General features: G+C 37.2%; 1 protein-coding gene across 4 annotated transcripts in view; it reads left to right on the top strand.

Moving 5' to 3' along the window:
* Window positions 1-9306: 9306 nt before the first annotated feature.
* LOC121416774 (NACHT, LRR and PYD domains-containing protein 12-like) overlaps window positions 9307-22651 on the top strand; it is a 42337-nt gene continuing 28992 nt past the window's right edge. For 3 of the 4 annotated variants that reach the window (XM_041610246.1, XM_041610247.1, XM_041610245.1), the window contains exons 1-6: window positions 9307-9657; window positions 13337-13392; window positions 14458-14744; window positions 17029-17104; window positions 17939-18222; window positions 19414-21107. In XM_041610246.1, the coding sequence (XP_041466180.1) occupies window positions 13361-13392; window positions 14458-14744; window positions 17029-17104; window positions 17939-18222; window positions 19414-21107 (2373 nt within the window). In that variant the 5' untranslated portion in view covers window positions 9307-9657; window positions 13337-13360. The remainder of the gene's footprint in view (window positions 9658-13336; window positions 13393-14457; window positions 14745-17028; window positions 17105-17938; window positions 18223-19413; window positions 21108-22651) is intronic. The other variant, XM_041610249.1, reaches the window with a different exon arrangement.

Here is a 22651-nt window from a genome sequence, read left to right as displayed (position 1 = left end):
TCCGGGTCTGGAAGAAAATGTTACGTCACAAATCATTAGAAAAGGAGAAAGAAAAAAGAAGAAATGAAGAGTGCGTGTGTGTGCAAGTGGGTGAACGTGCAGGTGTGATACTAAGAATACTTCGATAAAAGATATTTTTTCAATGAAGCTTTAAAAGAAAAGATAGATGCAGTGAGTTTTATATCATTGGGCAAATCATTCCAGATGTCTGGGCCGTGATGTCTGATCGTTTTATGTGCGAATATTGTTATCGGGTTTGTGAGGTGGATGTTGGATGAGTGGCGTGTAGGATATGAATGAATGTTGCTGTTGTAAACAAAAATATCTTGAAAGGGTGTAGGTATAGATTTAGTTGAAAACTTGTACATAAAAATGGCAGTTTGGAAAGTATGAATGTCATGAATTTTTAATGTTTTCAGGTTCCGAAAAATTGGATCAGTATGTGCTAAAAATTGCGAGTGAGAGCAAATGCGGAGTGCTTTCTTTTGGAGGCGTAGAATTGAGTCTATTTTGGTTTTGTTGCAATTGCCCCACAATATGTTGCAATATGATATATGTGACAAAATAAAAGAATTGTAAAGCATAAATAGCGATCTTTGGGAAAGACAATATTTCAGTTTGAATAGTATGCCAATACCTCTGGCAACAAGTGTGCTAATATAACGAATGTGGCTATTCCAAGTTAAATTAGAGTCAATGAATACACCTAAGAATTTCGTTTCTTGTTTTTCAGCAAGATGGATGTTATCAATGTTAATGGAGCCACGAAATATATGCTTAGAATTGATGTGTTTAAAGTACATGAAATTTGTTTTGTTAATGTTTAAGGAGAGTTTATTTGATTTAAACCACATGGACAATTTATTCAATTCATTATTGAGTACTGTTACAAGCGTTTCTAAGTTACTGTGTGAAAAAAATACATTGGTATCATCTGCGAAAAGAACATAAGTAAGTAGGGGTGAAGCATTGATTATATCATTCATATAAATTAAAAATAACAAAGGGCCTAAGATAGAACCCTGTGGTACTCCACACTTAACGTTGCAAACTTCAGAAGATTTAGAGTTAAAATAAACATATTGATATCGATTGTACAGATAATCTTGAAACCATGATAAAACAATCCCTCTGATTCCATATTTTTGTAATTTATTCAACAGTATATGATGATCGATAGTATCGAATGCTTTCGATAGATCCATGAAAACTCCGACAGTATGCTCTTTTTTTGAAATGGAATCTGTTATTTTGTCGTATAATTGTAAAATTGCATAGTCAGTTGAATGTTTTGACCTGAATCCGTATTGATTAGGAATTAATAAGTTATTTGTGTCCAAAAAAGAATATAGTCGTTTGTAAATTATTTTTTCAAGTATTTTGGAAATGCTTGGTAATAATGAAATAGGGCGGTAGTTGGCGATTTGGCAAGGGTCTTCTTTTTTGTATATGGGAATTATTTTTGCAATTTTAAGTTGATCGGGGAAAATTCCATTTGTGAGAGATAAATTGAATATATGTGATAGTGGAGAAGCCACAAAATGAATTATTTGTTTAAGTAAATGTACACTGATACCGTCATGACCAGTAGATTTAGTAAGTTTAAATGATCGAACTATTTCTAAAATTTCATAAATATTAGTGGGATTGAAAAATAAGGAATTTTCAGTATGGTTGTCTAAATATTTTGTAAAGTCGTTTGCATTAGTTACTCTTTTAGATGAAAGGTTAGGGCCAACATTGGTGAAAAAAGAATTGAATGCATTAGCAATTTCGGAGGGATCTTGCGTTTTATGCCCGTTTAGAAGGAAATCAACATTATTAAGATCATGCGTTTTTTTACCTAACATTTCATTTACTGTGTTCCACAATGTTTTGTTATTATCTTTGTTGTTTTCTATTTTGTTAGAAAAATACGATTTACGAGCTAGACGGATTATGACTTGCGATCGACCCTCATCCATTATTATGACTGGCGAACCCCTTCTACTATTATGACTGGCGACCCTCATCTATCATTATGACTGGCGAACCCCTGCTACTATTATGACTGGCGACCCTCATCCATTATTATGACTGGCGAACCCTTTCTACTATTATGACTGGCGACCCTCATCCATTATTATGACTGGCGAACCCTTCTACTATTATGACTGGCGACCCTCATCCATTATTATGACTGGCGACCCTCATCCATTATTATGAATAGCGACCCTCATCTATTATTATGACTGGCGACCCTCATCCATTATTATGATTGGCAAACCCCTTCTATACTATTATGAGTACTGGCGACCCTCATCCATTATTATGACTGGCGACCCTCATCCATTATTATGACTGGCGAACCCCTTCTACTATTATGACTGGCGACCCTCATCCATTATTATGACTGGCGAACCCCTTCTATTATTATGACTGGCGACCCTCATCCACTATTATGACTGGCGATCCCCATCCATTATTATGAATAGCGACCCTCATCTATTATTATGACTGGCGACCCTCATCCATTATTATGAATAGCGACCCTCATCTATTATTATGACTGGCGACCCTCATCCATTATTATGACTGGCGAACCCCTTCTACTATTATGACTGGCGACCCTCATCCATTATTATGACTGGCGAACCCCTTCTACTATTATGACTGGCGACCCTCATCCATTATTATGACTGGCGAACCCCTTCTACTATTATGACTGGCGACCCTCATCCATTATTATGAATAGCGACCCTCATCCATTATTATGACTGGCGAACCCCTTCTACTATTATGACTGGCGACCCTCATCCATTATTATGACTGGCGAACCCCTTCTATTATTATGAATAGCGACCCTCATCCATTATTATGACTGGCGACCCTCATCCATTATTATGACTGGCGAACCCCTTCTACTATTATGACTGGCGACCCTCATCCATATTATGACTGGCGAACCCTTTCTACTATTATGAATAGCGACCCTCATCTACCATTATGACTGGCGAACCCCTTCTACTATTATGACTGGCGACCCTCATCCATTATTATGACTGGCGAACCCCTTCTACTATTATGACTGGCGACCCTCATCTATCATTATGACTGGCGAACCCCTGCTACTATTATGACTGGCGACCCTCATCCATTATTATGACTGGCGAACCCTTTCTACTATTATGACTGGCGACCCTCATCCATTATTATGACTGGCGAACCCTTCTACTATTATGACTGGCGACCCTCATCCATTATTATGACTGGCGAACCATCCATTATTATGATTGGCAAACCCCTTCTATACTATTATGAGTACTGGCGAAACTCATCCATTATTATGACTGGCGACCCTCATCCATTATTATGACTGGCGAACCCCTTCTACTATTATGACTGGCGACCCTCATCCATTATTATGACTGGCGAACCCCTTCTATTATTATGACTGGCGACCCTCATCCACTATTATGACTGGCGATCCCCATCCATTATTATGAATAGCGACCCTCATCTATTATTATGACTGGCGACCCTCATCCATTATTATGAATAGCGACCCTCATCTATTATTATGACTGGCGACCCTCATCCATTATTATGACTGGCGAACCCCTTCTACTATTATGACTGGCGACCCTCATCCATTATTATGACTGGCGAACCCCTTCTACTATTATGACTGGCGACCCTCATCCATTATTATGACTGGCGAACCCCTTCTACTATTATGACTGGCGACCCTCATCCATTATTATGAATAGCGACCCTCATCCATTATTATGACTGGCGAACCCCTTCTACTATTATGACTGGCGACCCTCATCCATTATTATGACTGGCGAACCCCTTCTATTATTATGAATAGCGACCCTCATCCATTATTATGACTGGCGACCCTCATCCATTATTATGACTGGCGAACCCCTTCTACTATTATGACTGGCGACCCTCATCCATATTATGACTGGCGAACCCTTTCTACTATTATGAATAGCGACCCTCATCTACCATTATGACTGGCGAACCCCTTCTACTATTATGACTGGCGACCCTCATCCACTATTATGACTGGCGATCCCCATCCATTATTATGAATAGCGACCCTCATCCATTATTATGACTGGCGACCCTCATCCATTATTATGAATAGCGAACCTCATCTATTATTATGACTGGCGACCCTCATCCATTATTATGACTGGCGAACCCCTTCTACTATTATGACTGGCGACCCTCATCCATTATTATGACTGGCGAACCCCTTCTACTATTATGACTGGCGACCCTCATCCATTATTATGACTGGCGAACCCCTTCTACTATTATGACTGGCGACCCTCATCCATTATTATGAATAGCAACCCTCATCCATTATTATGACTGGCGAACCCCTTCTACTATTATGACTGGCGACCCTCATCCATTATTATGAATAGCAACCCTCATCCATTATTATGACTGGCGAACCCCTTCTACTATTATGACTGGCGACCCTCATCCATTATTATGACTGGCGGCCCTCATCCATTATTATGAATAGCGACCCTCATCTATTATTATGACTGGCGACCCTCATCCATTATTATGACTGGCGAACCCCTTCTACTATTATGACTGGCGACCCTCATCCATTATTATGACTGGCGAACCCCTTCTATTATTATGACTGGCGACCCTCATCCATTATTATGACTGGCGAACCCCTTCTACTTTTATGACTGGCGACCCTCATCCATTATTATGACTGGCGAACCCCTTCTACTATTATGACTGGAGACCCTCATCCACTATTATGACTGGCGATCCCCATCTACTATTATGACTGGCGACCCTCATCCATTATTATGACTGGCGACCCTCATCCATTATTATGACTGGCGAACCCCTTCTACTATTATGACTGGCGACCCTCATCCATATTATGACTGGCGAACCCTTTCTACTATTATGAATAGCGACCCTCATCTAGCATTATGACTGGCGAACCCCTTCTACTATTATGACTGGCGACCCTCATCCATTATTATGACTGGCGAACCCTTTGTTCTATTATGAATAACGACCTTCATCCACTATTATGACTGGCGAACCCCTTCTACCATTATGACTGGCGACCCTCATCCATTGTTATGACTGGCGACCCTCATCCATTATTATGACTGACGACCCTCATCCATTATTATGACTGGCGAACCCCTTCTACTATTATGAATAGCGACCCTCATCCACTATTATGACTGGCGAACCTCATCTATTATTATGAATAGCGACCCTCATCCACTATTATGACTGGCGAACCCCTTCTACTATTATGAATAGCGACCCTCATCCACTATTATGACTGGTGAACCTCATCTATTATTATGACTAGCGACCCTCATCCATTATTATGACTGGCGAACCCCTTCTACTATTATGACTGGCGACCCTCATCTATCATTATGACTGGCGAACCCTTTCTACTATTATGAATAGCGACCCTCATCTACCATTATGACTGGCGAACCCCTTCTACTATTATGACTGGCGACCCTCATCTATCATTATAACTGGCGAACCCCTGCTACTATTATGAATAGCGACCCTCATCCACTATTATGACTGGCGAACCTCATCTATTATTATGACTAGTGACCCTCATCCATTATTATGACTGGAGAACCCCTTCTACTATTATGAATAGCGACCCTCATCCACTATTATGACTGGCGAACCTCATCTATTATTATGACTAGCGACCCTCATCCATTATTATGACTGGCGAACCCCTTCTACTATTATGACTGGCGACCCTCATCTATCATTGTGACTGGCGAACCCTTTCTACTATTATGAATAGCGACCCTCATCTACCATTATGACTGGCGAACCCCTTCTACTATTATGACTGGCGACCCTCATCTATCATTATGACTGGCGAACCCCTTCTCCTATTATGACTGGCGACCCTCATCCATTATTATGACTGGCGACCCTCATCCATTATTATGACTGGCGACCCTCATCCATTATTATGACTGGCGAACCCCTTCTACCATTATGACTGGCGACCCTCATCCCCTATTATGACTGGCGACCCTTATGATCAATGTAGCCTCTTCCTTTTTATGACTAGCGACCCTCATCTAGTATTATGAATTCCGACCCTCATTGTTGATTATGACTGGCGATCCTTATGATCAATTACCCTTTTGGTCCATTATGAATAGCAACCCTTATCTTGCATTATGAAAATCGGACCTTATGACCCATGGTCCTTATGACCTTATGACTAGCGACCCCTTTTGCCTATTATGACTAGCGAGCTTTTGGGTATAGGATTTTACACGTTATGACTAGCGGTCCTTATGACCAGTTAGTATTATGACTTATGGTCCTTATGACTGACGGGCTTATCCCATTTTAGACTTAGATCCATCCTTTTTTTCAGTTCATTTATTTCCACATGGAGATCCATGCTGTGCTACTACTTTCTTTAAATCATCCCCTTCATGATGATGAGCAAAATGTCCAATTTTCAGGCCTGACTGTCAAAAAGTGAGTTATATGTTTGTTTAGATTTAAAAAGATTGAATGTTTAAAATGAAGTGTTTTTAAATCAGAATATACTACATAAAATTGCCTGCGCTTTGTACTCGCCGATGAGTGAACATAATCTTTATGATTCGGTGTAAAACAGCCCTTGTTCAACTGACTCTAAAATCTAAAGTGCTAATTTAGCTCAATAACTGCTCCTCGATTTTTTTTTTTCATTATGAAAAATACGAGACATTTGACTTTCTCCTGCTCGTACGCACGGGCGTCCGTCGATATAACACATAATATTTTTATGAAAATATGCACCTTTTTTCTTTAAAGTTGATGGAGAGGGGGGAAAATTAATCGTATCAAGTCGGGGTATTCAGTAATGAGTAAAGGAGAAACTATATTTCACTGATTTTTATGATTCATTCCATTTGATTAACTCATTTATTCGTGTTTGGGGCTAATCTTTCCCTTACGCATTGCTTTTTGGCAGAAGTTCTATGGAAAATGCACCTTTTTTCACACAAACTTTGAGATACTCTGTATTCATCCCCCCATTGCTCGAGAATGAATGGGCAGTTAACGACGGGGTTAAAGATTTATTGAAGAATGGAATGTATATTTCATGAAAATGAAAGCCATTTTCCCATTGAATGTTATCTTCAATACGTGTTTTTTAGATGAAGTCAGTTATCGAATAGGCTCTCCTGGCATTTGAGGTCTCTATCGGTGACGTCACTCAGGATCGTTTATGTTTATTTTTTTTAATACTTGTTATAAGGGTAGGGTTTCACACACCAATATTTGTTAAGGGGTGCATTTTCAGAGCATGGAAAATATATGTTTAGGGGTGTTTTTTGAAACCAAATAAATCATGCATGGTGTCCAATGGTGAATGGAAGTGCCCCCCCCCCTCCCCCGGACAAAAAGTTAACTAACTCAACATGCCCGAAAAAAAAAATTGGATTTGATCTTCCATAGATTTGATAGATAAAAAATGTAGCAAACCTTACAAAGGAGGATGGATCGTGTTACCTCTTCTGACCAGGACAAGGCAGAGATTTTGCAGGCCTTTTTTCGTCTGTTTTCACAAAGGAGAATGTTCATGATATTCCTCCCCTCTCACAGGAAATGCATTATGATTCCCCTCTTGGTGATGTTGAAATAACTTCAGGTGATGTTTTTAAGTTGTTGTCAAATTTGAAGACTAATAAATCTCCAGGACCTGATGGTCTTCATCCTTTTCCATTGAGAGAACTGGGGCCCGTTGCAGAAAGAGTTGCAATCAATCGCAACTCTAAAAATCACGCGCAACTTAATTTCAACCAATCAACAGCGCGCATTTGGGACTTGCGATTGATTTTTTGACTTGCGTTTAAACGCAACTCTTTCTGCAACGGGCCCCAGGCTGATGTATTGGCGCTGCCGTTGTCCTTACTGTTTAACAAGAGTATGAATTGTGGTTTGTTACCCTTGGATTGGAAGTCTGCTAATATTTCACCTATTTTCAAGAAAGGTAGTAAGGCTGATTGTAAAAACTATAGACCAGTGAGTCAACTAGCGTTGTTTGTAAAGTTATGGAGAAGTTAATCCGTGATAAATTGTGTGTATATTTGGTAGAGAATGATTTAATTTCTATGTGTCAACATGGCTTTGTTGATGGTAGATCAACTGTCACTAATCTTTTGGAGGTGCTTGATGAGTGGACACAGGTACTAGATGAGGGTGGTACAATTGATGCCATATACATGGACCTCATGAAAGCGTTTGACACGGTGCCTCATCGGCGTCTCCTTCTTAAGTTGAAATCCTTCGGTATCTGTGGTAAACTCCATAATGTAGTTGTTGGTGGAAAATCGTCATCTAGGGGAGAAGTACTGAGCGGCGTACCGCAAGGTAGTGTGTTGGGTCCGACCCTCTTTTTGGTTTTTGTAAATGATCTGCCAAGTGTTGTTAAGTCTAATATTGTAATGTTTGCGGATGATACAAAGATGTATGTACGTTCTGATAGTGCTGTCGGTGTCAAACAACTCCAAAAAGATATCTCCCTTTTAGAAGAATGGGCTAAAAAATGGCAGCTACGATTCCATCCGGATAAATGCACCGTCTTAAAGCTAGGAAAAAACAGTACAGAAAGGCAGACCCAGTATTACATGAAAGGAGAGTCTAATCTAATTACTCTGAAGGAGGTACAAGCTCCCTTTAATGCTGCTTGTGACACTTGGTCTTTAATAGACAGCTTTGAGTCAATTAATATCCCTAGGTCAATTAATATCCCTAGGTCTTTTTCATGAAAAAGACCTAGGGATATTAATTGACTCAAAGCTGTCTTTTAAAGACCAAGTGTCACAAGCAGCATTAAAGGGAAACAGAGTCCTAGGAATCATTAGAAGATCTTTTGTTCATCTGGATGCAGTTACAATGTCATATTTGTTTAAAGGTCTTATCAGACCCCTATTAGAGTATGGACAAGCTGCATGGTCACCATGAACAAAGAAAGTTAGAAAGTGTACAGAGGCGAGCCACAAAAATGATTCCAGGTTTCAGAAATCTGTCTTATATGGAACGTCTCATGAAACTAAAATTACCGAGTCTTGCTCATAGGCGAAGGAGAGGTGACATGATTGATGTCTACGTCTCATGAAACTAAAATTACCGAGTCTTGCTCATAGGCGAAGGAGAGGTGACATGATTGATGTCTACAAGTACATGACTGGAATATATCACACAACTCCGGTCATTGGAAATAGCGCCATCTGTATGGCGATTAGGAAACAGTTTTTTCGGGGATTCCCCGTGACGCAGCGCAGATAGTGACGACATCGCTCTTCGCCATTTTGGTAATTGGCTGCGTACTCTACAAACTCTTCTTCCTCATCTATTCCGAACTCTGACAGTTCACCATGTTCACTGGTGGTCATTGTTATCATCATCATGGAGACATCCAAATGCTGAGATGTTGATCAAGTGTTCAGAATCAGTCGTTAACTTAAACAACAAGATCTACTGGCATGACTGGATCTAATAATCGAGTTCTGAATTGGACATCGTTCGTCAAGTTCACGAATCACGTCAGGTTGTTGGCCTACGACTGGGCCTGGGAAGAATGATCAGATAATACTACAGCTGCAGGTTATGATGCAGGTGAGATGATCTACATGTTCTTTTTCCATCAGTTGCTGTAATTTGTAATTGCCAACCTTTGTGGCACCTTTGTTTTGTAGCCTTAAGTTAAACCTAAGTTAAAGGGTCTTCCCCAGGGTGACCAGATTTCACAAAATGAAATACGGGACAATCAACAAAAAAGATCAACAAAGAAGGCTACACATAGTGTTACACCTGTGAAATTTATAAAGAATTGGAAGGGAGGGTGTATGAAAGAATGAAGGAGAGAAAGAAAAGATGAAAGAAAAGAGATGAATTGAGAAGAAATAAAAAAATAAGGGGAAAATGAAGAAAAAATTAAAAAAAAATAATAATAAAAGTTAAATAAAAGGATAAAAAAAAGAATAAAAGAGAGAAAAATGTTTCTGTCATTCTTTGAATTGATTACAGAAAGAAAGGAATGGAAGAAGAATACATGTGTGAAAGACAAAATAAGGAGAGAAAGAAAAAGGAGGAGGAAAGAAAGAATGAAGGAAAGAAAAACGTTTCCTCCATTCTTTGAAAGAAAGAAAGAAAACAGTAAGGGATGAGGGAAGGGATGAATTAAGGGAGGGAGGGAGAGAAAGAATAAGGGAAAGAATTAGAAGGGAAAATAAAATAAAGAATGAAAGAAAGGAGGAAAGAGAGGGAAGTGAGGAGGGAATGAAAACATAATGGGAGAAAGAATTAAAAGAAAAGGAAAGGAAGAGAGGGGGAGAAAAAAGTTTTACAAAAGAAAGAATGAAGGAAATAAAAAAAGGAAGAAAAGACGGGTAAGGAAAAGGAGGAAATAAAAACAAATGAACACAGGATCAGGGAAGTTCTGCTTTCCCAATTTTCTGATCAGCGCCTGTACTACTGGTCTCAGCTAATAACTTTCTTAAGTTACCGGTAGGGATGTAAACTGTGAATCGCCAGCGTGCTGCTTTCATGTGGGTCAGAGTGCTGCTCTGAAACTTTCTACAGATATTTTGTTCTTTAGAGTAGGATCCAATAAATTCCAAGCTCTGGTTATTCTTAGAAAGATTTTTTTTCCTTCTAATTTTCTAAACATACATGTAGGCGATAGTGTATTGAATAAGTTGCTGGCTTACTACATGTATGAAGAATTTTTAAGTTAAAAGTTCATTAGTTTTAATGACAAATCCAGATCAAACAATCGAATTGTTTTTAAATCTTTTTCATATCAACAATGTTTGTAAACTGTTGCAAGAAAATCAGTGTCGTCAAGAAACTTAAAAAGGTTCTTCCAGCACAGGCGCTATCCATGTTGTATTGTGCATTAATTTTACCGTATCTTAATTATCAGATTCTTGCATGGGGAAATGCCTCTCAAACAAGACTCAACAAAGTATTTCTACTTCCGGCCACGCGTTTTAAGTTGGGCCCGCAAATAGGTGGTATCGTTACATTTGCACGACAAGCACAGAAATAATTAATGGTATAAAACTTGAAATACATGTGCTACATGGGTATATTTGGTATCATATTAAAGGGAATCATTATACCAATTACTTAAAAGAAAAAGAAATACTTGAGATTACTTCGTTTACCAATAATTAGCAGTTATGTAACATCGATTGGCCATTTTTGCATGGTGGTAGACGAGGGGAGCATGACGAGGGGAGCATAAATTTTCACTTCATTAAGAAACTAAATGTGTAACATCACAGTACCTAAAATATGTAATAGTTTTGGAGCTCACTAGCTTATTCTTCAGTCATAAGTGGGTCAAATTTGAACTTTTAAGTTTAAAGGGTACCTAATTAAGCTAATTAGTTTAATTAATTGATGTAAAACATGAAATTAACATGATTGAAATTGTGACTGTCTGATGTATAGGAAATAAGGAGAGATAAAATACAGTTGTGGGTTACACCTTGAATAAAATTTAGAAGCTGCATAAATTTCAGAAAGAAAAGCACAAACTAATTAAATGCTTTAGAGATAAATCAATTTATTGTTTTAATAATTATGACCTCATGGTTTCAATATTGAGAGCGTAGACTGATAGTGATAACTTTGTGTCAGAATCTTCAGATTACTCTGGTAACATAATAGATACAAATACACCTTTTATGCAATTTTAATTAATGAAAACTTGTTTGTTGCAATAAAGTCCTCATCTGATTCTATTTACTTTTTTCTTAATGTTACATCACACTGCTTCTATAAATCAGTAAATGACACATATTTGGCTGGCACAAAAGTGTTCAGAGAATATTTTTCCAAATTATAAAAAAAATAAACAAAAAACTACTTGAGAATGAAACTGGTACAAAGATTAAACAGAGGCAAATGTACCCATAGAAATATGTTCTGTGCATTGACATTCAATTGACCCAGTACCAAGAGACCATGTCCTGCAGAATGTTGAGCAAGAGGGTATATTTAAAATAAAATACTCTAAAATAACAAAGTATTTTTGCCAGGTGTCTGGATTTATTTATAACTTGTCAGTTGTTTTTGTTGACACTAATTTTAAATAAGCTTAAGCAGTAATGAGAACTTTTCATTGTGCATTCACATTTTTCCTATATTTATATGTTAAACCTGACTCTCAGTTGTCAACCTGTGGTCCACCGGTCTTTGAGCCAAGAGGTGACAAATCCCACAATTTGAGTCAAATGAAATAATTTTTAATTCATAATAACCACAGTAAATATATTATAATATACTGGTTAGTGTTTGCAAGTGTATTTATGCAACTAAAGGCAATACTAATTAATGTTTTAGGGGTAAATCAAGCATCGATACATATTTACCCGCAAAAATTGTGATGTGAAATTTGGTCTTAAAAGATGATTGCGCCCATTTATTTTGGTAGAGTTATCCCCAACAAGTTATATATCACTTGAAAGGTCTCACTCTAAAGAATTGAAATATGCATGTTATTTCCCTATAGGGTGTAAAGTTTATCCGATTCTCAGATTTATTGGGAAGTATGTTTTTTTTCAGTTTTCCACATATTTTGACCTTTAACTTTTTATGACATTACCCTATGCCTTTTCTGGTTGCATTTTTGAATTCCTCAGACAATTTCCTTTCAGAATATATATACTTTTAAAGGATGTCAAACTTAAGAAAAAAATACAATTGTATAAAATGGTGCGATTTTCGAAGAAAATTTGAGTTGTAACGGAAATGGGCCCAACTCAAAACGCATGGCCTTCCGAAAAAAGTACTAGGATAATATGTAATGTGCCCTTTAGATATATGGATTGTTTCGTCCGAAACGTATCCTTAAAGTCATTGATTTTGAACGTTTACAGTTATTCCAATTCATTTATCAGCTAGATAGAAATAGTGTACTTAATGACCTACAAAAGAAATTTATGAGAAATAATACCTTGCATTCATATAATACCAGACAGTCAAATGACTATCACTTAGTAATTTCGAGCAAAACTATATTTTTCACAGGACCCAAATTCTGGAATTCTCTGAACAGAATAATAAAAGAGGTATCTACCTTGAATCAATTTAAAGTACTCATCAAAAAATTCTTCTGAATTCTGAATGATTTTATATAAGGAAATATCTACAGTAGCGTTGATTATTTTTAAATTAGTATGTAATTCGTATTAGCAAAAATGTGTCTGTAGGTCTACTGCTCGGTCTTGTGTAATATACATAACAGCACAAGTATTTTAATACACTCTCCTCTTATTTCTTCCAGAATTTGTGTGGGTAGACCTATTGAATGAGAATGGAAATGGAAAAGAAAGATAGAAGGTAAGGATGAGTTGAGGTAAAAAGAACGCAGAGAGCTAGAGCGTAAGAAGAAAGTACATCACCATATTCTTACACTATAATGTAATATTATAATAATACACATTAATTCCAAACTGCATGGATCCAGATTTAACTTACCAGATCGACAGTGGTCAGGGACCGACCAAACTCTGGACCTACTTTCAAAACCCAAAAAAGATTCAAATTGAAGAGAAAGAAAAAAAAACTCTTACTGAATCCCAAACTTGGAACAATTTTACCAGAGACAACGTCATGGAACCTTATGAACATCAAGGTCTACATGTGGGACTAGCATTGTAAATGCTATATTCTGGCAAAGGAAAGTACAGTTTTATTGTCATAGTCTTAGAGAATACATATTTCTCTTATGTGAAGCATCATGGCCCAGTGGATTAGTCTCCAGACTTTGAAACAGAGGGTCGTGGGTTCAAATCCCAGCCATGGTGTAATTTCCTGCACTCGACCCAGGTGAGGTAAATGGATATGTAGGAATTAATTCCTCAAAAGGCCTTGTGCACTTGAATAGGTATGTAGTCTAGCTTATACAGGTAATAATAATAAGCAGTGCTCGCTGAGAGAACAGTTTTCGGAACTGAAGTGACTATCATCAGAGCTACCAAGTCTCACGCATTATGCGTGAGACTCATGCATTTTGGACTCTTGTTCATCTCCTCAAATCTCTGTCTCACGCAACTATCACAGCCTATCTCCATATACATTGTACACAATGTCTGTGATCTCACTCAGATTCACAGAAAATCTCACGCATAGCTGGTCTTTGAACTTGGCATCTCTGTATCATGGGTAAATATACCGTTATTATCATCATCATTATTATTTTTATGTTGTAGTGAATGCCAGTATTTGTTTTCATTGTTGACTATATTTACATGAACATTCTGCTGACAAACATGGGGTGTGGATTTAATGGGCTGTTTTTTGTCTCATCGACTAGAGGTGAAAGCGAGACTAGAAAAGGATACGAATGGCGTCTGCATGTTGTCTGTCTGTCATTCCTCTCTTGCAACATATTATTTTTTTCAGTTCCGTCACCGAAGAAGAATTTTTGAGATTGGCCCAGCTCATTCCACCGAGGTACTATTCAGATTTAGGGATACATTTGGGAATCTCATCTGCTGAACTTGATCATATCATTGTCCAACATTCATCGAATTACAAGGATGCATTGATGACAATGTTCACACGGTGGAGAGATGAACAACATCCAGATGAAGACATCAGAGCTCTTCTTGCAGAAGGATTAGAAAAGAGTGACTTAGGGGGATTGTCCAAAGAACTTCTAGCTGGGAATCTAATCCAGAAAACAACAGGTAAGATAATGATAATATCTAATACACAACATGAATATACATCAATTGGTTAATTAAATTTGTTCATGTCTTTTTGTTTTAAAAATAAAAGGTATTTTACGTATGTGGATCAGTATGGTAATTGGTTTGCTTGCAAAATGTGTATAAAATGCCTTCTTGAATGACGCACATTCATAAGGATTTTCAATGCTATTACAATTGGTCATTTTCCAGGCGCGGATCCAGGAGGGGGCCGAGCCAGCCCCAGCCCCCCCTATTTTTGACAACCTGCCAAGAAAAGTGTAATCTTTAACTTGATAGAAACTATGAAAAGCAGAAAGAAAAGTAAGAAAGAGTTATCATACCCATGATGTGTAATTTACAGCCTCGTAACGGCCGGCCCGACCCCGAAAAGAAACAAGAAAAATTTGAGGGGAAGAATTGGAAAATAGACTTTATAATTATATAAAAATGTTCAATCGCGCTTTGCGCTCGCTATGCCTGAGTAATGAATCCCATTCAAGAGGATTAAATGGCACATATTATATCCGGTTCTGAACTCAATTGCAAACAATATTTTAGCTCACACATCAAACTTTCATTATTTTGTTACATTTACACAAATATATCAACATCTTCACCTCGCGTTGCGCGCTCACATTGTTTGATTTGTGAGTTACATATCCTGATTGGAAATTCTTACAAAAATTTGGTGAAATGCTCCTTTATAATGTCAGTATATAAAAAATAAGCTCATGCTTCGCGCTCGTATTTAATTGTTTGAGAGACACAGCTATTCAGGTTGGAATATAAAAAATTTTAGCTTGTGTTTCGCACTCTCATGATTTAATTGGTGATACTTGTATCCTCTGCATTAATTACTAAAACAGTCCTTATTGAGTCCCTTTTCACATTCCTGTAATAAAATTTTGACTTGCTTGCATTATTTAGTTGGATACTAATTTTTTTTTCATGATTATAACATCTCTTCAGGTCTTCGCGCTTACATTATACATTAAGACCACACGAGATAACTTATCTTGTTAAAAACTAACATAAAATATTATACTTAAACCTTCAATCTTTAGTTAGGACTTCCCCCTGAAAAAACGAACAAAAAAAAGCAGATACGAGTAAAATGTTGATGAAAATATTTTTTGCCCCCCCCCCCCCCATATTGACGAAAGCTGGATCCACTCCTGTTTTCAAACGTGAGTGACACAGCAATCAGAGAGCGTTAAGGGCTCATAGCGTTATACTTATAAGGTTATGAATCAATCATGACTTTTATATTATATACAATGTAGGACTGGCATGGGCCACTCCCAGTTTGATATAAATTTTACAATTTGTTTAGTAGATCTTATGATTAAAAAAAATGGTGTGTGAGTGACACTACAAATTTTGGACGTGGGTTTCTGACCATTATCACTTATGATTGGATTCATGCCCAAGTAGTTGTCCAGGAGTACTGTGAGTACCCATACATGTACGTAAATAGTGTACCTATGTAACACATATATAGCCAAAATCAATCAAACCTCTATGGAAAATGGTGCCCTCCTATATACCGTGAGTGACACGACATCCAAAACGTGAGTGACACATGACAAGTGCAAAAATACAACATTTATCTCAACTATGAAAGTATTTTTGGCATGATGTTCAAGAGTAAAATACCATCAACCAAAAAACAAGATTAATTTCATAACAACTGTCCTCTTCAAAGTTGATAATATGTCATCCTGAATTCTTGGTTTATGGTCATATTTGCCTCTCAACTCACATTCTCTATACCATACTGCATCATTGTCACACTCGGGCTTCTACCACTCTCCTCTTTGAAGGAGGAGGAGGCACTTGAAGGAGGTGTTATGTGATCTTAGTATTGATTGACATCAACTTTAACATTCTTTTTGTGGCTTGATGTCATTCATAACTCTCTCCCTTTCTGGGTATGACAGTTTAAAGGTTTGTAACTCAACATCCACAATTGATAATATAATTTTTTTCTTGTAAGGAAGGGGTATTCTCCATAGTCACATCATCTGGCATGGTCTGGTAGCCAATGATGTCATGTATAACATGTCATAATCCAAATTTTAATGTAAAATAATTATGCATTTTTTACCCAAGGTGTGCCTCTCCTCCATTTTGAAAGTGAGGACCTTTTTTCTTTTTTTTTTTTGTTGCTTTTTGCTTGTCTAATATTCATCTGGAAAGTGTATTGTAAAATCCTGGCCCAGCCCCTTTTTGATATATTGCCATCTTTATGTCTTGTATTTCTTTCTTTTAAATGCTAAAGATGTCAGACAAACAACTGCAACAACTTCAAGAGCATCAACTTCAACAGGAGCAGTAGACATGTCAGCATTACCACAGTATGTAAACAAATCAATACTTAGTTTGTTTACAAATTGGGGATGTGACCAGATCGTTTGTATCTTTAAAGATCTCTCTGTCTTTAGTCTGCTAGAAAATATTGGATTAAGAAAATATACACCTATCTTGATCATCGGACATCATACTCTGGAATATTAAGATAAAGAAATAAGGGTTTTGTGTATTTTTGATAGAAAAAATCAGTGTTTTTCTCTGGAAAAGGTCATTTACTATAAAACAATCAAAGACACACTCTATAAGTATTATAGAATATTAGTTTTCAGATGTGCTGCTACTTTGGTTAACAGTTTATGAAGCACCGTACCAAAAATTCTCTTCCACATGTTCTAGTCTATTAATCCTGCCATGTAGGCCCTCTTTGTTTCCCATTTGTTTTGATAAACTGTGAAGATAGTGATGAATGATGAAAATTTTTTTCTGACCTTTGGCCAGGTGTTGTATGTATACATGTATTGCCATTAGTTAAATTAATGTGATTATTATAAACATTTTTAGAAGGGATTTTGTTAGACTTTTGTGTCACTTTAGAGGGGATGAAACAATTTCTTCCATAAAGTTGATAAATAATAATTAGAAAATTAAGGGATGGGGACTCGTCCCCCTGCCCATGCTATCAACACCCTCAGAAAGAAAATTATTTCAACTGTTTTTGTATATTTGACTAGAGAGTCTTTGCAAATGCTGCCTGACAGTTTACCTCCAAGTGAAGTAAACTGGACAGTATTTGGAATAGGTCATCATTTTCATACTTGGTGCTGAATAATGCTTTACAATCATATAAGCTCTCTTGCTATTTTTCATTCATTTTACAGTACCATCAGTGAGAGAGAATTTTTGATGTTGTCAACAGAGATCGGCCCAAGTTACTACAAGAAAGTTGGCATTAACCTGAATATCTCCATTGTAACCCTTGATAACATCAAGGAGCGTACCCGAGATAACTGCGATGCAATTATGACAGTATTCACAAGATGGAGGGATAAACAGCTTCCAGACACAAACATCAGGGCTCATCTTGCAGAGGCTTTACAAAAGAGTGGTCTAGTGTCACTGTCTCAGAAACTGATTACTGGAAATCTATTAACAAAGTCAACAGGTAAGGGTAAGAAGGAAGTTAAGATGGCTGCCTTCAATAAATCATTCAAATTGGTTATTCTTAAAACAAAATAATGCGTACCTTTTCAACTAGTGGCACTATTTCATTGACCTGCTTGACCGGGTTCACATTTATTTATTTTATTAATCAAGTATTGACAATAATACTTGCTTCTTTATAGAGGTAGATTATAAATGGTGATGTTTCATCAAAATCACTCCTAAATTGAGATGCTGCCAAGCTGAAAACGATTTTGGTCCCATAGGACCGTGCCCGATTGAAAATGCATGCATTATACAAATAAACTGACATAAGTTGACCATGATTTTTTTTTAATTTATGACTGAAATAATATCACCCACGATTTCCAAAAAAAAACAAACACAAGAAACCAAAAGCCGAAAAACAAAGAAATACATAATTTTTATGTACATGTCTATATGGACATCTGGTGATCTCTCACAGCTTTTCATGCTATTAAAGGGGGTGGGGGGATGGGCTCCGATTTGACCGGGGCAAAGCTTGAGTTGTTGTGGATCACATTTGACACATTTACAACTATGATCTACGACAATGATCTGTTTAAGTTTCAAGGTCACATGTCCTGTTGGCCTAGTAAATGACATAAATTGATAAAAAGTGTACAATTTTCCCCAAAAGATCAAATCTGGCATTGATTTTATATACAAAAGTATGCATGAGACGCATTAACTAAAAAAATTACCCAAATTTGTTACAAAATAGTAAATTACTAAAATGCACTCAGACACGCTCTTGTATGGCCTATATTTAGGGCCACAGCCACTCAAATAACATTTTCAGGAGGCACGGTCTTGTTTTGGGTCAAATCTCAATAAAAACTGGTCTGAAAATGCTATGGAGAAAACACTGCTTAAAATTTCCTGAGGTCACTTTGTGATTTTGATAAGAAATTGAAATACATGTATTGTTTACAGGCTCATGTTAATGTGTTGTTTTGCGATATCAGCACCAAATTTAAAAAAGGGTGATGATTGTCGCTGAATTTCCATGAACATCAATTTATGCTTTGAAGCATACAGTACATTTTCTATTGAAAAGTTTAAGAGAATGAAATTAATTTTTAACGATAGAACCTTGTGCTTAATATAGAAATGTGTCTATAATTGTTTTATGTGACTTTAAAGTTAAAAGATGTGACCTTTTTTCTAGGTGCACCTGCGACAATTCCAGTATCAGAGACCAAACCACTTACCCCTGACCTGATTAAGAGATGTAAAGATGAGCTCCAAGACAAGTACAGGACTGATTTCTGTATGATAAGAGCTGATCCACTAGATCCTGATTCTATTGTGCCATTCAAAGATATGTACACAAGCCTTTTCTTGGAAGAAGAAAAACGAAGTAAAAGGAGTCAACTTGAGTACAAGGATCTCTTTAATCTCAGAATCAATGGAGTGTTCCCCAAACGGATCATGATCCAAGGAGAGGCAGGGGCTGGAAAGACCACATTCTTGGCTAAGATTGCATGGGACTGGATAAACGATAGTCCAGATCTGTCAAAGTTTGTGTGGGTACTCATTATCCCTCTGCGTGAAGCCAAGCGATACACAATTGGTCAGATTGTTAAGTCTTATCTCTCAAAGGACAACCCAGCAACAGCCTGTCAGATCACCGAGTACATCCGTTCAAATCCAGATAAGGTATTCATTGCCTGTGATGGATTAGATGAGTTTAGTGGCAAGGTTGTACAGCACTCTGAAACCAAGCAAGGTTCAGAAGGTGCTCAGTCAGAGTTCAAAGTTGGATCAGAAACAAGTCCAGCAAGTATATCTATGCACACAAGAACTAACACTGAACTAAATGTTCGTTCTTTGGAGAGAGGTGATATCACAGTTGAAGATATTCTTCGCTCAGATGAACTTCGTACTTGCCCTGTGATGGTGACAAGCCGTCCATGGAAGGCCAGAGAAATAAGAGAGAGCAGTAGTTTAAGAAATCAATACACATTCATCCATGTCGAAGGCTTTAGCAGAGAGAATGCAAAGGTTTACATTTGCAATTACTTCAAAGACACTGAGGCTACAGCAGATGAATTCATCCAATTGTTTGAAAGCAATGATATCATATCAGAGAATATGGCACCATATCCTATCTACATTTCTATGCTCTGTCACATGTGGAGAGAACTTGATGACAACAAGAAAGAAGAGTTGAAGGCTTTTCAAACATTCTCTGAAATATTCTGTGAAGTGTTTGAATTCCTAAAGGTGTGTTATGTCCAGAAAGAGATCCAAGATCTAAGGAGTCCATCATTTAATACCCATCGCTCTAAAATTGAAAAACTCTTGGAACCAGTTGCCAAATTGGCATTTACTGGACTGCTATCGAACAACCTTATTTTCAATGAAGAAGATCTTGAACAGTACTCAGACTCTGTGAAAACAGCATGCAAAGTAGGGGTGTTGTCACAGGAGAATAAGCTCTCATCCATTCATGATAAGAGCAGACCGTTCCTGCAGTCAACATTCTTCTTTCCTCATAAACTATTCCAGGAGTACATGGCTGCAGTCTATCTTGCTTCTCTCTATGATTCAGATCGCAATGAATTTAAGAGGCTGATTGAGGAAGTAGTGATCCCTAGGAAGAAAGAGTTTAGGTATCTCCTGTACTTCACTGTGTCACAGGACAAAATGATTGCCAAGTATATCACAAAATGTCTGTTACAACAGTACACCCAAAGCCAAGATTGGAAGGAGATGAATTTCTTGGTTGATGTAGCTTTTGAGAGTCAGGATGAAGATACCAATGCCATGCTTCGGAATTCAGTATCATCTCTGTCCATTGATGTTAAAGACACACACACTATAGCTGGTTATGCATCCACTGAGATATATTCAAAGGCGGTAAGTTGGATACAAAGGAAAAGTACCCTGATATCATGCATGTTTCTATTTTTTCAATACAGGAGCACTCCTTCAGGAGTTATAGCTAAAACTCATCAGAAAAATCTTATTAGTCTTGAAATGGACTTACATAAAAACAAAAATCCTAAAACATTCAAACATCCATCTTTCAGTTTGTTTTACATTTATTGATATCAGTAATACATGTACATACATATTGGAATCTTGAATGGGACTGAAATATTGTCCATCTTAGCATGTTATATTATTATTATACTGGGTGATTTCAATAAAAACTTAACATCTTGAATCCCCAATTTACAGAAAAATACATCACAAACATGTAATTATTAAAAGTGGCATGAAAGAGTATGTTCTTCCAAATAATTTGATACCATATCTATGGGGTATGTGTTAATGCTTGGATTCTTCGCAGTGATGTAAATTTTTATTTGTGCCAAAGTAAAGCATGACTGCAATGAATGAATCCAGATGTCAGTGATGTCATAATCCTACAAGGGTTGCATTAAATTCAAATTCAAATAATTTACATTATAATTGTTCATCTTTTAAACACTGTTTATCATCAGTTCTCAATTTAACTGTATTGACAAGGGATGTACAAATATGTTTACTAACTCATGTAGGATTATGGCATCATAAAAATCTGGATTCATTCATTGCAGTCATGCCTTTTGGTGCAAATCAAAATTTACATCACTGCAAAGAATTATCTTCATGTGAAGACATACCACATAAATGTGCTATCAAATTATTTGTAGGAAGATACTCTTTCCAGCCGTATGTAATGATTATGCCTCCATGCACGGCTGTACGCAGGAGGGTTGTAGTTCCCCCCCCCCACACAAATTTTGAAAACTTACATTTTTTACTGAAAATGTTCACAAAATTCACCAAAAGTACGCACAAAATCCTTCAATTTCACTTGACTAAATGTAAAACGCCCCAATGCAAGCTTGGTCGTTTTACTCCCAAGCTTTTCATTTTTTTGTTTTAGGTTTACGCTTGCTGCCCCCCCCCCCCCCCCCCCCCCCCCTAGTGAAAAATCTCTGCATTCAGCCATGTGTTTATGACATATTTTTACCTTAAATTTGAGGTTTCAAGTTTTCACATGGTATATTCTTTGAAATATTCTTTGCCTGTTTGAAAACAAGCTTTTCAATACTTAGGCATTGATAGTTTGTAAACATTGTGTATAAGGGTGGTCCTTTTCAGCCCATTCCAAGTTTGCATACATGCAGCACTGCTACCACTTCTTATATTCTGCACTGCCTAGCATGTCAACCCCTTTGATCATTCTCCGAGATCTAACCAAGCTCACCAAATCATAACATCGCGCATGTTCGGAAGGGCAAAAACAGTATTTGACAGTAACAATTCATTTCAAGTGTGATAAAGGAATATGCACAATGATAGAGACAACAAGTTATGTATGTTTAATTGATGCTCAATTTTAAAATATTGCATTCTTGATGTCATTCCTTTTTATTATGGGCTAAAGTTAATTCACCGGACCTTTTTGA

The sequence above is a fragment of the Lytechinus variegatus genome, chromosome 6 (genome assembly GCF_018143015.1).
Source record: "Lytechinus variegatus isolate NC3 chromosome 6, Lvar_3.0, whole genome shotgun sequence".
In the NCBI taxonomy this organism is placed as follows: domain Eukaryota; kingdom Metazoa; phylum Echinodermata; class Echinoidea; order Temnopleuroida; family Toxopneustidae; genus Lytechinus; species Lytechinus variegatus.
This window is presented reverse-complemented; position numbering and strand designations above follow the sequence as displayed.